General features: G+C 35.3%; 3 protein-coding genes across 3 annotated transcripts; 1 reads left to right on the top strand and 2 right to left on the bottom strand.

Annotated features, from left to right (window-relative positions):
* Window positions 1-4116: 4116 nt before the first annotated feature.
* HELRODRAFT_184202 (hypothetical protein) lies at window positions 4117-5689 on the bottom strand (the record flags this gene model as incomplete). The annotated part of the gene is made up of 4 exons (XM_009018210.1): window positions 4117-4291; window positions 4391-4535; window positions 4759-4760; window positions 5634-5689. The coding sequence occupies 4 exons, from the start codon at window positions 5687-5689 to the stop codon at window positions 4117-4119; spliced, it is 378 nt and encodes a 125-aa protein (XP_009016458.1).
* Window positions 5690-6649: 960 nt separating this feature from the next.
* Window positions 6650-10332, bottom strand: HELRODRAFT_184201 (hypothetical protein; the record flags this gene model as incomplete). The annotated part of the gene is made up of 4 exons (XM_009018209.1): window positions 6650-7393; window positions 7487-7681; window positions 9542-9670; window positions 10246-10332. 4 exons carry the CDS (start codon window positions 10330-10332, stop codon window positions 6650-6652), a joined length of 1155 nt encoding a protein of 384 aa, XP_009016457.1.
* A 1736-nt stretch (window positions 10333-12068) lies between these two features.
* On the top strand, window positions 12069-12326 carry HELRODRAFT_145248 (hypothetical protein; the record flags this gene model as incomplete). The annotated part of the gene is made up of 1 exon (XM_009018208.1): window positions 12069-12326. A coding segment is annotated over one exon (258 nt), but the record flags the coding sequence as incomplete, so codon positions are not given.
* Window positions 12327-17590: the final 5264 nt, after the last annotated feature.

Below are 17590 nucleotides of genomic sequence, written 5' to 3'. Positions count from 1 at the left end.
ACCTTGTTGTAAATATCATAATAACTAAAGTTTATGTAGATTATATAAATAAAATAATGTAATTTAAATAAAATGTTTAGTAAAATAATTAAAATATAGAAATTTTATAAAAGTTTTAACATGGTTGAGAAACGTTAGTGAAAACTAATTACGAATGACATGTGCGCCAGATATATAATATTGCTGTGTATGCGTTGTGAATACAACTATTGCGGTTGAATATGATTTGCGGTTTCTCGATTGCTTAATTGAAGAAAAAGAAGAACAGCTAACTTCGAGGGTTTATGTTAAACCGACTAATTCTGGTCAGGTCTTAAATAATCATTCGGACTGCCCCGACCGCTATAAAAACAACGTCATCTATAACTTCATTCATCGGGCATACAAAATCTCTTCCGATATCAATATTTTCAATACAGAACTGATTCGCATAAAGCAGTTTCTCATCAACAACAACTATTCCAACCAATTAATAGATAATACCATAAAACATTATATCAACAAAACAAATAATCCTATAACTCCAACCTCGACAAAAACAATTATACCTCTATATTATCTCAATCAAATGCATGACAACTACAAAGTTGATGAATCAATGCTCAAACGTATCATCAAATCCAATGTCTCCGTTCCCAAAGAAAGCTACCGACTGAAGTTCATAATTTATTACAACACCAACCGAACATCCAGCTTTATCGTTAAAAATAACAACACACGTCCCCCCAACAAACTAGAGAGAACCAATCTCGTATACCGATTTTCTTGTCCCGTGCCACACTGTGTTGTGGAGAGTTATATCGGCCATACGAGAACTACTCTCTCTAGAAGACTCACCATGCATACACAGAATGGTGCCATTAAGGACCATATGGAACGGGTACATCATCAACCGCTTACGAGGAACATATTGGATCCCAACACAACGATCCTTGATTATGAACCCGATCCAGTTCGCCTTAAAATTAAAGAAGCCCTTCATATCAACAAGCATAAACCCTCACTCAATAAACAATATGACAGCTTTGATCACACTTTGCAATTGTTTTCTCAATATCACGATCTCACACCTACTGTTGCCGTTGGGGTTGATCCACAGGATCTGCGTGTACCACAACGATATGAATATCATCCTACGTTGAATACATTTCAACCCATCAACACGCAGTTTGTGACCCAGTGTCATCCGACAACCGTCATCGCGTCGTTGGATGTATTATGTGATACCTAATACTTGATCTATACATAGATATGTATCTTGCATGTACATATATGTATTTATATTTAACTATGTATCCGTAGGTCTGATGTGGAAACTCGTATCACACATATTCAACCGCAATAGTTGTATTCACAACGCATACACAGCAATATTATATATCTGGCGCACATGTCATTCGTAATTAGTTTTCACTAACGTTTCTCAACCATGTTAAAACTTTTATAAAATTTCTATATTTTAATTATTTTACTAAACATTTTATTTAAATTACATTATTTTATTTATATATAATCTACATAAACTTTAATTATTATGATATTTACAACAAGGTTAATTTATTTCACAATTTAATACATATTTTATTTTCTATATTTTCACATTTTACATTAGGCATTTACTTTAATTAAATTATATGTTTAAACAATATTTAGGCTCTGAAGATGGCATTACGCCGAAACAGCGCTGTTAGCTTTATTCCAGTTTTAGATAAATATGAACTCAAACAATACCGCCTCGTTGAATGTCTTATAAAGAAGTTAATTAATGCAAAATGGGCAAACAATTTCAATGAAATTTGCATTTCTGAAAACCTCGTTTCTAAATATATATATATATATATATATATATATATATATATATATATATGTGTGTGTGTGTGTGTGTGTGTGTGTGTGTGTGTGTGTGTGTGTGTGTGTGTGTGTGTGAATTAATTGAATTAAATTATATGTCAAGTATAAATGTCGCAAAATCTTCAAATTACAGAAGTTCTGAAATGAAACATCATGCCAGCCCGAAAGCATCGAAACTTTATTTTTAAATCATCAACGTCGCTTGCATTGACCACGTTATTAGGCAATGTATTCCACAAAAGCACAGCTGGACATGAAGTTGTTGTTGGTCGTTGTTACAAAGGCCATTCTTTAGATTTCATTAACGTCAATATTTTTATATTAAAATCATTGATTAATATCAATAACCGTGTTGGTTATATTTTAATTCACGTATCTCTAAAAACATCATCACAGTCCACACATAGCATATGTGAATTAAGAGAATTAAAACACATCTTATGACGGAATTCGAATTCGGTCACAGCGACACAAGTGCGAGCGTTCTTCACCATTACACTATCAGACCGACGATGAAGTCAACCCAGTTATGCATTAATTAACAGTTATTAAACGGAAGTAGGTATGAAGGTGTGTGACGTGACCTCTAATGGAGCAGTGCTCCGCGACGCATGAACAGGCTGGCACAATATTTACGACCGCCAGATGCACTAAGTTATTTCAAATGGAAATTTCAAAAATAAAAATCTGAAAGTTGTGTAAGTGTACCTTAATCGGTTTAAACAAGTAAATAAAAATTTAAAAAATTCCACAAACTATCATCATCATCATCACTATCACCACCACCACCATCATCAACACCACTATCATCAAGACCACCACAATAACTTCAACAAACATCACCATCAACGTCACCACCCATCACCATTACCACCAACCTCATTCATTGTCTCCACCACATGATCATCATCACCACCACCACAACAACCATCATCACCACCATCATCATCATCTCAATTGTCAACACGTTCCTTACAAATTTGCACAACTGCAAACAAATGTTTCTCTTTAAAAATTGAAGCAAAGTTGGTGTTACAGGCAGTTGTTGCTTTTTTACTGTATTTTTAACCGGCCAACTTGAAATCATTACTCTCAGTTTCGTTTATTGATCATTATGTTAGTTTTCGTTGTTTTTTATCATGATGAGCCATGTTATATTCAAATGATATATATATATAACCTATATGATACTTATGTGCGATGCACATGATATATAGGATACATATGATACATAGGAAACAACTAATGTATGTAAACAACCAAAAGAGCCTAAGTTGAAAAACGTTTGGTTGATAAGTTTTGCAGGAATTTTTTTTTAATAAATCTTGCCCACCCATAACAGAGAATTTAAAACGTTTCAAGTCGTTTTGTTCCTGTAGATGTTTTATTTATGTGGGTATGAAGTTGTGAATGTACGTTGAACATGCTGAATAGTAGAAATAAATAATTGACAGTTCTTGCCACATTTCAATTCAACTCTAGTAAATTAAGAGTAACATCAATGAGAACTTTCAAAAATTTTCAAGTCAAATTTGAAAATTATTTTTAAACATGTGACTTTTTTATAAAATAATTTAAAAATCTAAACATTAGATCACGATAGTTTCAAAATTACTCTCGTGAGTTTCAGAGAGAACGTTCTTCAAAATATTTACAATGATCACGACGTTAATAATTATTATTAGTCAATAATTGTATCAGAGATGGTTGCGTTTATGGTTCATATGATCAAAATATAATAATTGCAATGAAATGGCAAAACAATAATGTAGAAAACATTTTGTTGACTATTATTTTTAAGTTTACAATCAACTTTCAGGAGCACAAACAACGTGGACAGCGCCTGTGAATTCATGCCTCCAACACATGCAGGCACTTTAACTATTACGCCATCCTTCCACACGATCAAAATCTACATGGAATTTTATAGTAGAGATCGAACTATAGTACATGAATTTAGCTTTGTTTCATTACGTGTAGCTTGCTCATCTGCACCCAGCCACCCCGCGATACCATGCACAAAATGTGAAAATTGGGTTGTACAACGAAAAATAAGGTTAGACAGTTTCAGTCCATGGTAAGCTGTCATTTATAGTTTAATTGAAATATTCAAAAACAACTGACTGAAGCATCTCGTGAGAGACTTTCGTTGGAATTTTATAACATTGCGCTTTTCGCTTTGTATATTATGTAATATTATTATTATTACTAATAAATATATAATAATACTGATAACAACATCAATAATAAAAACATAATACTGATTCAGTGGCTGATGCACCCCCATCCGACCATGAAAGGAAAAATATTGAAGATTCCGTGCAAAATGTGGTATTCAAGTAAACGAAACTCAGCAAAAAAGTCAATAACTTTAAAATTTTGAAAATCATCTCCAATGTCACCAAAACTGGAAAAACGGGGAATTTCTGGAAGGTGAGGGCTGCCATTGAGTAACACTTATTGTATTATTATCATTATTATCGTTGTCATTCTATCTTATATATTCCTCAGAGGTCATTACAACAAACACGCAGTGTACCTGTTCAAACAAACGTGGATCAACGCACCACATCTTTTGCATGTGATGGCGGGAATCTCTTTGCATTCGAACCCGGACACTGCATCATCAATGCCAGGCACCTTAACCATTATACAAATTAACATCACCAGCAATCCTTGCATTCCTGCCACATTACAAAATTATTTGTGATGAATTAAGTATAAGAGATACCGATTCTTGATTTTACAGAATTTTGAAATTTTGGATAGCCTTTTAAGCCGTTTAAGCTGCTGCTCATGTTCTGTTTGAGCGAAACTTTGCAAAATCTTTTCACGCGACAAGAAATAAATAATATTCGAAGTTTCAAAAATTTTCCCCAATAAAAAAAACTTACTTCGTCAACTTACTTCTGAAAATAATTTTTTAAATCTTAGTGATGACTTGCAAATGAACAAACCAATTAATTGAATGGTTCTTAACAATTTACTTTACTTTTATTGATATAAATTAAAATTAGTTTACAAATCATTGCTACGGATGGAACGAATATGAATAGAAATCATTTGGAAACCAACCTGCCTTTCGTCTCGCTCGGTCAACAGCACTCGATCTCTCTTGTGGTGAAACTTCGTGAAATGAAAAGATGGTTCGATTGATTGCTTACCTAACTTTCACCACAGAATCAAAATCAAAATTTTCAACAACTGCCAGCCTTCCTGAGCAGAACTTTTATACACGAACTCACACACGCTCACTTCCTTTTCTTACACGCACGAATTCAAATGTGCACTATAACTTTTCTATAGCTATTATGGACTATATGTGTTTGTGTTTGGTGCTTGATACAAATAGGATATAAACAATATATATATATATATATATATATATATATATATATATATATATATATATATACATATATACATAACATACATACATGCATCCATCCATCCATCCATACATCCATGCAGCCATCCACACACACACACACACACACACACACACACACACACACACACACACACACACACATATATATATATATACATAATATACATACAACATAATTAAACGTGTGTTAAGAAGCGTTCAGTGGCGAATCTAGACAATATAGCGGGGAAGGGGTCTAAATTTTATCAATTGGTCAAACGCTGGGGGTTTCAATGTCTTTAAAAGTTGAGTGAGGTGGCCAACATTTCTATCTGGTTGAGCATCTTTTTTTTATTATCAATGGCACTTTTTCCGTTAAAAACAATGGCCTTTACTGACCTAATACAAAGACCTCAAGATCCGCGGCTGGATGCGTTTGTGTAATACGTAAAGACAAGCAGTGAACATTTGGTGCAAGCCTTTCATTCAAATCACTTGCATTCATCAACGAAATTTTGACGAAGCAGAATCATAAAAGATTATTTTGATAGCATGATAGTTTTTCATCTGTCAAAATTAATTTTTTGCTTGATATTCAAAAAATTGTGTGAACACTTTTCAAGTGTTTACTAGGTAACACGTTTGATTTTGTATGCATTTGTATAAAACAACGTTTGAAAACTTACAAAAAGTATTTAGAAAAAATAAATGTTCTGATTTTAATTTAACGAAAGGAAGTGCACCCTGCAAATGTATCTTGTATTCAAACCGTCCCGGTTCCCAGAAAAAACTAATGCCAGAGTTGAATTTTGCGGAACGTTGAAATCACATGAAATTAATTGTTAATCTGTTTTGAAATAAACACAAGTCTTTTTATCAAAAATCAATGTTACTGATATGAAATTTTCAGGAATGTTTGGATTGGATTCAAAATTTTGAAATTTTTACTTCAAATTAAACCATGCTTCAAAGCTTTTGCTGGGGAAAGTAAAATTTTTTGCTCTTAATAATATAAAATCAAATCAATGATAATTTACGTTTTATCACAATTGAAACAACCAGCATGAAATGAGAAAACAATAAAATGATGAAATAAATATGTACACAAGCCGTATCACAGTTATTCACATATATGTGTATATGCGTGCATGAATATACACACACACACATATGCATTAAGGTGAGTCGAAATGTAAAAAATATTAAGTTGGAGATCCTGTACATGTCTAAAAAGTTGCTTTTTGATGTACCCGTTTGAAAAAACCTCACTTTTTATTTTATGGACAGTGTCTACAGGTCCCAACTCTGACTAGAAAGACTACATAAATACCCAATGTTAGTGTAATGTATTGCAATGTATTACAAATTAAAAAGAATGTAAACTGTAACGAATCAATGTTAAACAGCAACAATACAAAGTTGTTTAACCTAACTGTTAATAAAATCTTTCTTGCTGTCTGTTTTTGGTATCTCTAATCTGGATTTCTTACTCTGTAACACCATGCCATGACGGGACTTTCTCCCATAAACTTTACAGCTGGCAGCGCTAACGTCTTTAATTGTTCTCTCTACTGCCTGTGAATGACATGGAACATCGGGCAGTAGTATTGGATGTGTGTAAGTAAGTTGATCATTTGAAAGGTGTGATAGCATCGGAGGAGACGTAACATTACTCTGGCCCCAGTCAATCATGTTAATGAACGATGTCGCAGCCAGATTTAATGTTATATCCTTCTTATCAAAGACGCGAACCGGTATGTTACAATTAGTCTGCTTCTCTCTTGCTCTTATTATTTGTTCTACTGAAAAACGACGAATTTTCATATCACTATCACTAACTGCAGCTAAGAGAATGTTTTCAGCATGCGCAAAGTAGCAGTTATTTTTGAGAACTGGACCAACCACAGCCTGATCTAAGGCATCAAGTTCCCGAAACAACTGAACTAAGTAAAAGAAGTTGTTAGCACCATTTCGGCAAGAAGAATTTGATTTAATTTTGAACCAAGAGGGTCCGTAAAAGTTCAAAATGAAATGTGTTACTCTTCTGAAAGGTTCAGATGCCACTTCTCTAGACATGTAAAGACGCAAAATCCTGTTGGCTTTCGTCAACCATCGAGCATGACTTAAATTTCTAGGTAAACTCTTCTCGAGGAAATCAATATCTGTAGAAGCCTGACGTCCACACTGTACTGCTAGACATGCTTTCAAAAACTACAGTTGGTCTGTGCTAAGATCCTTCTTGACAGCTTCATCACAATCAGTCACCTTACCAGTAATTGGCAAATAATTAACGACAGGCAATTCATTTGGATCATATTCTAGAACTGAGCTAATTGTATCTGTCGATGTGGAAGGTCCTGTAGTTCGAGTAAAATCCACGCCTGCCAAAAACCTTCTAAATGGCAGCTCGTTACAGTGTGGAAGGCATACCAACCACTGTAATGGTCTACCTAAGTTCTCCTCCAGTTAAATGAAGTGATTTGTCTACAGTCTAGACTATAGTCTACTGTAGTATACATCTATATTAGCCTACTTGAATTTTACTATAGATCTATTATTGCAAAGAAGAAAATAAAATTACAAAATAATATATTAGATATTTTGCTTGTTTCTAAAAAATCCAGCACATGGTTTGTTGTTAATGTTGGTGACGTCACATGCAAATAACGTTATAAAATTTACTCCATTTTTTTTTTAGCACTTGTAGTTAGGTGCTAAGCCATTTGCCGATGCATTTTAGTCAATGATTTATAGTTGGTACGTATTTAGATTGTACCAAGGAAATGGTTAAAATACACCAAATAAGGTACGACTTTAATCAAAAGTTGGGACCCCTAAACGTTTCATAAAAAATGTTTAAATATTATTTTCATACTGTACTGATGCCAAGACAACTTTTTGTTCATGTACAGGAAAGATAAAAAAATTCGACCCACCCTAAATATACAACCATATATTTATGCACACACATACATATTGCAGGTAAGCACAAAAACGCGCATGGGCACACATACTAACAAAAACGTTAATAAACAAATCCAATTGATCATGTCAATAGCTCTTGCGTATGTATCGTGTTGAACTTACCATCAACTTAATGTGACTCTGCATCACTCGAACAACAATTCGAAATATTTATACATCGTTAATAACGAGGTAAAAAATATCAACATAACATAACGTAACATAACATAACATGACATAACATGACATGACATGACATGACATAACATAACATGACATGACATGACATGGCATGACATAACATGACATAATATAACACAACATAACATAACACGACATAATGTAACAGCCATACCAAGTCGTTGGCGTTAAATTCGGCAGTGTTTCCCTTTTGATCGTATCGGGTCTTGATTATTTTAATATTCCTTTTTTAACTCAGGCGCGTGTATTGGTGGATGCTGTTTAACCGCTGACGGAGATTGTCCACTCAATCTATTATTGATTGTGGGGCCTCAGATTGTACGCCATATTTCATATCAGCTGGGGTTCTTATTGTACTTCCAAAGAGGATTATTAAGAGAGTCTTACCAGTAGTTGTGTGGATGGCACTTCGATATGCCATGAGGAACAGTAGTATTCGTCGATTCCAGTCTTTGTGGCTTTTGTCAACTACCTTGGCCAAAGTTGTTCTTGTCTTCTTATTATTCAACAATTGACACAGCTCACCAAACAGTTGCGACTCAAAGTTTCTACCTTGGTCTGGGTGCAGCTCCATGGAAACACCATACCGACTGATTCAGTTCATTACGTTCTTTTCAGCGACGGTACAAGCCTCCTGATTTGGTTTCAGATACACTTTCGGCCACTTGCTAAAATAGTTCGCTACAACCAGAATTTAACGGTTTCCATCATTTGATTCAGAAATTGGTCCGGCAATGTCGATTGCAGTTAGTTTTGCCCAAACTATGTTCTCTGACAATTTATGTACTTCAGTATCACTGTCGACTGTTATACGATTATATTTCACATTGCTGGTCCCTATTACTATCTCCGTATTTCTCTATCTAAAGACGCGTTTTTCTAAATCAATTTTAAAACCATGTTTTTTTTTTTAGAAAATCAACGCATATTATGCATTCGTCATGATATCTGATACCAAGAATGTGCCCTCAAATGCCAAAACGCGTAGTTGAGTAGTGTAAGAAATTTCTACGTAGACGGGCACTGTTCCTCTTGTAGCTGTTCAAAAAATGTATTTATGAAAAATTTCTCTTTTTAGGTTGGGTACCAGATCGGATCTTAAGATTGACCTCTCGCTCCAGCGTCTATTGTAATTCAACATTCTTGTGAACCAACTTTGCCATCCAACCAAAGGTCGTATTGATTTTGATGCAACCTAAAGACTTTAATCACGGTACTGGGAGCGTCAACTCTACCAGCCAACTTTTGCCCCACAAAATTGGCTTTCATTAGTTTCCCGCCTCCCTGTTTGAAGCAGTCTGTCGTTATGTGGAGTCAACATCTAACCGTTTGTGCCATGTTGCTGAACAGTGACGACAGTAATTGTTTCTAGGGTGTTGTTTACAATCTTGTCGTAGATGTCCTTTTCTCCACAATTCCATCATTTTAGCGAACCATAATCCTGACCCTTTCGTTCTAAAACCATCCTTTGACATGACCATTTTTTACAAATTTGGCGCAGCTTTACGCCAGTCTTTAAAGTTGCGTTTGTCCGCTTGTATGAGGATTTGTTTAAGATCTGAATTTTGAACAGCCTTTACAAACGTTTCCAATGCAGTTTTTTCTTTGTGTTAGAATGGTTCTCGACTGGAATCGTTTGGAGAACTTTTGCCGCTGACTCTCTTAACGCTGCTAGAAAAGCCGTTGCTTGCTTTCTTTCATTCCAGCCATAATACATGACTGCTGTTTCAAACTAGGCTTTATAAATGTTCTAAGAAGTTTTGCCGTCGAATGCTGGCGCTTTCAATGTCTCCGCGGTCACGTGGCTTACAGGTGCAGAGTTTATTTTTTCAATTTTTTTCATCAAATATTGACGTGACGTCTTCTATTTTTGCATTGATAACTGCCGTTTGCTGTTCAGCTTTGACCTCAAATTGTTTTATAAGTTTTCTCAATAGTTGTATCATTTTAGTATCAATCGCGGCCGACTGTTTTTCAATTTAAACTCTCGTCTGTTCAATTTTGGCATCAATTTGATCTCTCGTCTTTTTTATTTCTGCTGATTGTTGTCAAATTTTTGTAGAATGTTGTTTTATTTCTGATGATATCGTTCGATGTAGAGCCATCTAATCGGTGTTTGCCCCAGCGTCTGCAACTGTGTTCGATTTGACATCTTCATCATCAAACTCGAATTCTTCTGGATTCTCTTCATTTACAAGGGTTTTCGTTATGTGTGCTATCAATGCTCCTCTGTTTTCACTTGTAGCAAGATTTTGTTTCTGCAACTCTTTTTTGAGTTGCACCAGTTTAAGTTGATGTTGTTTTGTCATGTTGTTTTCATAAAATAAGTTCTCGACGAAAAAAATCAAAATTCTCAACAACGATGCTAACTTATTGTCCGCAGAAGATCCCGTTTCTGACGCTAATGTTATAACTGGCCGAGTCAGCAACGAGATCATTTAATTTAATCCCAGTGAAAAAATAGACAATATAACTTCCTAATTATTGATTTATTTATTCATAATCAATTGATTAATAAATAATCAACGTTATTAAATTTTACTAATTATTGTTAATGTCCACAAACTATCGAGTTAGCGTTCAGAAACTATCGCTTTCCGAGTAACAATTCACTAACGTTTATCGCAAATACAATAAATATACAAGTCAAATATCGCTTTCGACGCCAACAATCAATCGCTTTCTAATATCAAATATCAAACATTAACCATTCAATATTTTGCAAGCCTTTTTATACCCATTTTTCCAACGCTTCTCAAACGTTCTAGATATTTGTCTTAAGGTTCTAGTGAACTGTATGCGTTCGTGGCGACACTAGCCCTCTATCGAATATATTTGTGACGGTTATAACATTAACACAACATAACATGACACGACATAAAAACGTGGCTCAACACAACATTGAATAATTGTAGTTATACATTCAATGGTTTTCTTCAAACAATTTTTTCACATAATTTTTGTTAAGCGTGGAAAATGAAAATAAATAGAATGAATTTACATAATACAATGCGGGGAACGTGTTTCAGTCAATTCAAGAAGGAACATGCAAGTTTGTCAAGCAAGCGTTTGTCACTTTAAGGAATTAAATAGATTATATAGTTTTGAACTAGTTTATTGAAAAATTGATTGAGTAAAAATGTCAAAATATTTACTTACAAAGTTAAACATTCATTCATTATTTAAAACATTTTAGAAATCTTAGATGTTATTGCATTATTGTTATTGTTAGTTGAATAAATAATAATCGTATAATAATCGTATAATATGAATAAAAAAGTGTTTGATAATGTAAATGATTGAAAAAGTATTTAAATTAATTATTTGGTTGTTATTAATTAAAATTAATACACATAATTACAGCGTTTTCATGTTCAGAAGTTTTATTCTGAATATCTTTATCTATTGGAGGTCATTCATGCAAACGAGGAGTAGGTGAACTTTTGATCAAAGAAATATCTAAACATTTTGGAGGTTTCTGGGCGTTGTCAGATAGAGCTTGTTGGTCAAAATACACGCAAAAAATTTCAACCTAGCTGTTATTCAAGTTTATGCGCCAAAGCCTGGAAGCTTTTTATAGTGCTCTTAATGATGCTATAAAAACACGTAAATCTCAAAAAGTTGTTATTATAATGGGCGACCTAAATGCAAAAGTTGGCTCAGGACGTGGATGGTTTTTTTTGGAATAGGTGAAAGAAATGAAAAAGGAAAAAAGTTTATTAATTGGTGTGCCGCAAATGATCAAACTATTACCAACACCTGGAATGACAATCACCCAAGACGAAAATATAACTGGAAGATTTCCGGAGACAATGGAAAAAATATGATTGATTACATTACTATAAATAGACGATTTCAAAATACTGTGTTACAATGCAAAAGTTATTCTGGAGCTGATTGCGGTAGTGATCATAACCAAGTTGTTTGTAAAATTAAGATAATAAAGTTAGGAAATGTGAAGCGGCCCCAAAACGTTTGAATTATGTCAGTCTGTCACAAAATAAAGAGACCAAGATCAAGTACAACGTTGAAGTACGGAATTGTTTTTAATTATTGAAAAAAAACTAAATAAATCTAAATATGAAATGTTTAGCGATGCTCTCACAAACTCAGCAAGGGAAGTTTTACCTGTGAAAGAACAAAGAAGAGGTCAAAAATGGGTAAAAGATGACATTGTATCTCTGGTGAATGATCGAAGGAAAATGAAAGGTGGCAATCCTGATAGTTATAAAAAGCTCAAAACATTAAAAAAAATGTGCTTAGAAGCAAAGGGGAAATGATGCAAAATCACAAACAGTAATACAAATGCAATGTGTGAAAACAAAAAAAAAATCACAGGAAAAAAGCTTGTACCGTTTTTAGATGCACAAAAGCTAAATCCCGTTAAGAACTCATAGAGAAAGAAAAAGTATTTAAAAGATCAACAATTTTTTCAATGATATCCATGGTGAAAAATAACAAGATTACTAGTTTTGTCAAAATAATGAAAGGTTTTAGGCAAGACTATATACTTTTTCCCGACTTTTACAATCTCTATAGTGAGATCATCATAAAAAAGATAGAAGGCCTAACTGGAATTTCGATCGGAGGTGTAAATATAAACAATGTAAGATATGATGATAATACAGTTCTTTTAGCGAAATCAATGGAAAACCGGCAAATAATTATTTCCAAACTGGACTTTAAAAGTGAAAGAAAAAACTTGCAAATGAACAAAACAGACTGCATAGTTGTCAGTAAAAGGAAAACCGAACCGATCTGCTTCGGAACCATTAATGGTAAACAAGTGAAATAAGTCAACAGCTTCAATTATCTCTAAAGTCTGATTACCTTAGGTTGTAAATGTGATGAGGATATTGTTATAATACTCGCTGTCGTAACCGATTTACGATGCGACGGGTTCAAATCTTCGATTGAATAAAATACTCCAAACAGTTATTAGTTATTAAACATTATTTACAGAAGAAATCAACTAATCGTTTATTTCTAGCAAATTCAAATTAACACAATAATTAACTTTGAAATTGTTCAAAATCTATCGCTATGACAACGTCAACAAAACAAATCAAATATCGCTTTAAATAATTCACCGAATCGCTATTCACAAAATCACAGAGTCACGAATTTACAAAATCACGAATTTCACTAATCGCTAATCTTCTTGCGACGTGCGCTTATATACTCTTCGCAAGCGTCGTTTCTAGATTCTTCTAGATGGTCCGATTCTAGCATATTCTAGAATGTTCTAGTGCGTTCGGTAGCACGGTTATAACATTACCCCCTTCTTAGTTCTGTTCGTCCCGAACAGTTTTCGTTCCGGTGTCCGCATGGTACGGAGCCAGTCTATCCAAATGAACGATCTTCATTCTTGCTTTCGGCTTCCGATATTCCTGAATACGGTAGACGACGTCATTCAAGCGGGTGATGACTTGATAAGGTCCTTCCCACCCTCGCCGGAGCCTCGGAGAACGTCCTTTCTTTCGCTGTGGGTTGTACAGCCAAACTAACTCGTGTTTTTCATAATTTTAAGGCGTACGTAACGGTGGATGTGGTTCAGGTGATACGCCATATTTCACATCAGCTGGAGTTCTTAAGGTAGTCCCAAACAAAACTTTTGATGGCGTTTCTCCAGTAGTTGTGTGGATAGCACTCCGGTATGCCATAAGAAACAATGGTATATGACGATCCTAATCCCGTTGATTTTCGTCGACTACTTTAGCCAGATGTTCAATCAGGGTTTGGTTAAATCGTTCCACCGTACCGTCAGACTGTGGGTGAAGAGGTGTCGTTCGAGTTTTGTTTATACCCAGCAGCTTGCACATTTCACCAAACAGTTGTGACTCAAAATTTCGACCTTGATCTGAGTGGAGTTCCAATGGGACACCATATCGACTAATCCAATTGAGTACAATTTCCTCAGCGACGGTACATGCTTCTTGGTTGGGTATTGGAAACACCTCAGGCCATTTGCTGAAATAGTCCGCTACAACCAGAATGTAACGGTTTCCATAATCTGATATCGGAAAGGGTCCAGCAATATCTATAGCAATCCGTTCAAAGGGGACACCAACATTGTAGATTTGCATTGCTCCTTTTAGCCTTCTTTTGGGTCCTTTGACTGAAGCGCATGTGTTACATTTTCGACACCAACTCTCTACATCTTCTCTAACGTGAAGCCAGTAGAATCTTTCTCGTATTTTGTCAAGGGTCTTGTTCACTCCTAAATGTCCCCCAGAAGGGCCGCCATGCATTTCATCAAGGATTTCGGTCGTTCTACTTCTTGGTATTACAACTTGCATGCGGTGTTTTGATCCAGCAGCTGATTCCCATNTTCGTTTCAGCAAATCNCCTTCCAAATACAATAAGCCCCACTGAGCCCAATAACCCTTTAACACGGCACTATATTCTGAGATGCTTTGCCAGTCCGGTCGCTTGCCCTCCTTCTTCCATGTGATCAGATGTTGTTGGTTCTCATCCGCAAACTGTGCATCAGCAAGATCCGTCGGTGTCCAACCGTCATCCGCTGATATTGTTGTTGCTCTTATGTCTTCCGATTGTATCTTCTCCTCGTGACGACAGCAATATTTGCATCCTGGTAAACATGGTCGACGTGAGAGAGCATCAGCATTACTATGAGTTGTTCCTTTGCGGTGCACGATCTCGAAGTCGTACATTTGTAAACGCTCCAACCATCGGGACATCTGTCCTTCAAGATCCTTGAAGTTAAGGAGCCATCTTAACGCTGCATGATCAGTTCGGAGAAGAAATTTCTGTCCATAAAGGTACTTGTGGAAGTGTTTTGTTGCATTGACTATTGCTAGTAACTCCTTCCTGGTCACACAATAGTTTTATTCGGGCTTTGTGAATCCTCTGCTATAATACGCTAGCACCTTTTCTTCTCCGTCTATATGCTGTGACAAAACGGCTCCGATTCCGTTGTTACTTGCATCAGTATCTAACACAAACGTCTTGCCACGAACTGGATATGCTATCAAAGGAGCATCACATAGTTCAACTTTTAACTTTTCAAATGCTGAGTCGCATAGGGTATTCCAGTTGAAAACTTGGTCCTTCTCGGTAAGTTGGTGGAGAGGTCTGGCAACTTTTGCAAAATCCTTTACAAAACGTCAATAGTACGTAGCCAATCCCAGAAAACTGCGCAATTCATTTTTATCTTTTGGAGTTGGCACAGTCTTTCACAGTCTTTCGAACTCCATCTGAAGATACCACATGTCCCAAATAGTTAACTTCTTTAGAAAATAACCTGCACTCTTTAACGATCAGCTTTAAATTTGCCACCCGAAGTCTTGTGAAGATCTTCCGTAAGTTTTCGACGTGTTGATCAAATTTTCTTCCTAGAACAATTATGTCGTCTAAATAGACAAGACAGGTTTTCCAGTTAAGACCTTGCAATACACATTCTATCAGTCGCTCGAATGTAGCTGGAGCATTGCACAATCCAAATGGCATGACGGTGAATTGCCACAACCCCGATCCGATAGAAAACGCTGTCTTTTCGCGATCGTTCTTGTCGATTTCTACTTGCCAGTATCCGCTTTTCAAATCAAGCGTAGAGAACCAACTTGAGCCAGATAGGGTGTCCATGATGTCATCAATCCTCGGTAACGGATAGCTGTCCTTTTTAGTCACATCATTTAACTTACTATAATCAACGCAAAAACGGGTAGTGCCGTCCTTCTTCTTTACCAAAACAACTGGCGAAATCCAGGGACTTGATGACGGTTCGATGACGCCTTGATTCTGCATTGTTGTTATCATTTCGTTTACTTCTGTTTGTTTTGCTAGAGGAAGACGTCGTGGTACTTGTCGGATCGGTTTCGAATCCTGAGTATCAATTCGGTGAGTTACCAGAGCTGTTTTACCTTGGTCATTGTCACCGGTTGAAAACACGTCTGCAAAATCAGCAATCAACGCCTCGGCTTTTAGACGGTCTTCTTGATACAAATTAAGTTCATCCAGTAGATTTTCGGTAAGTTCTTTGAGTCTACCTTTGTCAGTTGGTAGAACTTTTTCCTGTTGCTCCATATCTAATGATTTCACCAAATTTATTGATTGGCAATTAACTATTTCCTCGCCTTTTTTCAACTTGAATAGTGTGTTTAGCGGTATTCATTATTCTGACAGGAATAAGACCATTTTTGTTCGCTTCTACCAGGCATTTTCCAATGATCGCGTTCTGTACATTTGTCGTTGAGGTCGGCTCCATCAAATAGAACTGGTGGTCCCCAGGATCGCAATTCAACTTGCCCCATACGATGTTTTCAGATGATTGAGGTAGTTCTATGTCACAATCGACTGTCACTTGAATGCATTTTTCGTCGCTATCCCCCATTATGATGTTTTACGTTTAGCGTGATGGCGGCACGTTTTCTCGGTGGTTTTTTAATTTGGGTGGATTCTTGTTTTCTGCTTCTGAACAAGTGAGTTCTCTTCTTTTTTACTATGACTATTTTTTTCTATATCTTTCAACATCTTTTCCTTAACTTGAAAATATTATTATGTCTTATTCTAGAGACTTTCTCTTAAGCCTTTCTAGCACTCCTTTGTCTCCGACGAGAGTGGTTCGGCGGCGAATTTTTTACTTTGATCTTAGGTCTAATAATAACAATAAAAATAATAAATCTAACTCTAACAAAAAAATAAATATAGTTAGTAACCATAATTATATTAATAATAATAATGTTATTAGCAAGTATAATAAGAATAATAATAATTTTATTAAATCCTACTCTAATCCTAATGTAATTAATACTAATGATAAGAATAATAATTCTAATTCTATTAGTTTAAATAATATAACTAGATTTAAAAATACCAATATTCAACCTACCTCTACATTTTCACTGTTTAATATTAACATAAGATCAATTAATAAAAAATCGCTCTATATCCATCAAATAATCTCTTCCTCCTTACCTGATTTTTTTACTCTTACTGAAACTTGGCACGAGGACTCTAACTCTCCCTCTCTTATTCTTGCTACTCCTGATGGTTACAGCTTCCTTGAACTCTCTAGACCTCCAAAAAATCTTCTATCATCTTCTCATTCTTCTTATGGAGGTATCTGTCTGTTTTATAAATCTCTATTTACTGCTTCCATTAATACTTCCTTTCACTTTTCTTCTTTTGAATGTCTTGCTGTATCTCTTAAGTCTTCTTCTCTATCTTTCTATATTGCTGTAA

The sequence above is a fragment of the Helobdella robusta genome, assembly GCF_000326865.2.
Source record: "Helobdella robusta unplaced genomic scaffold HELROscaffold_205, whole genome shotgun sequence".
Lineage (NCBI taxonomy): Eukaryota > Metazoa > Annelida > Clitellata > Rhynchobdellida > Glossiphoniidae > Helobdella > Helobdella robusta.
The sequence above is the reverse complement of the archived record's forward strand: the minus strand, read 5'-3'. Positions and strand labels throughout refer to the sequence as shown.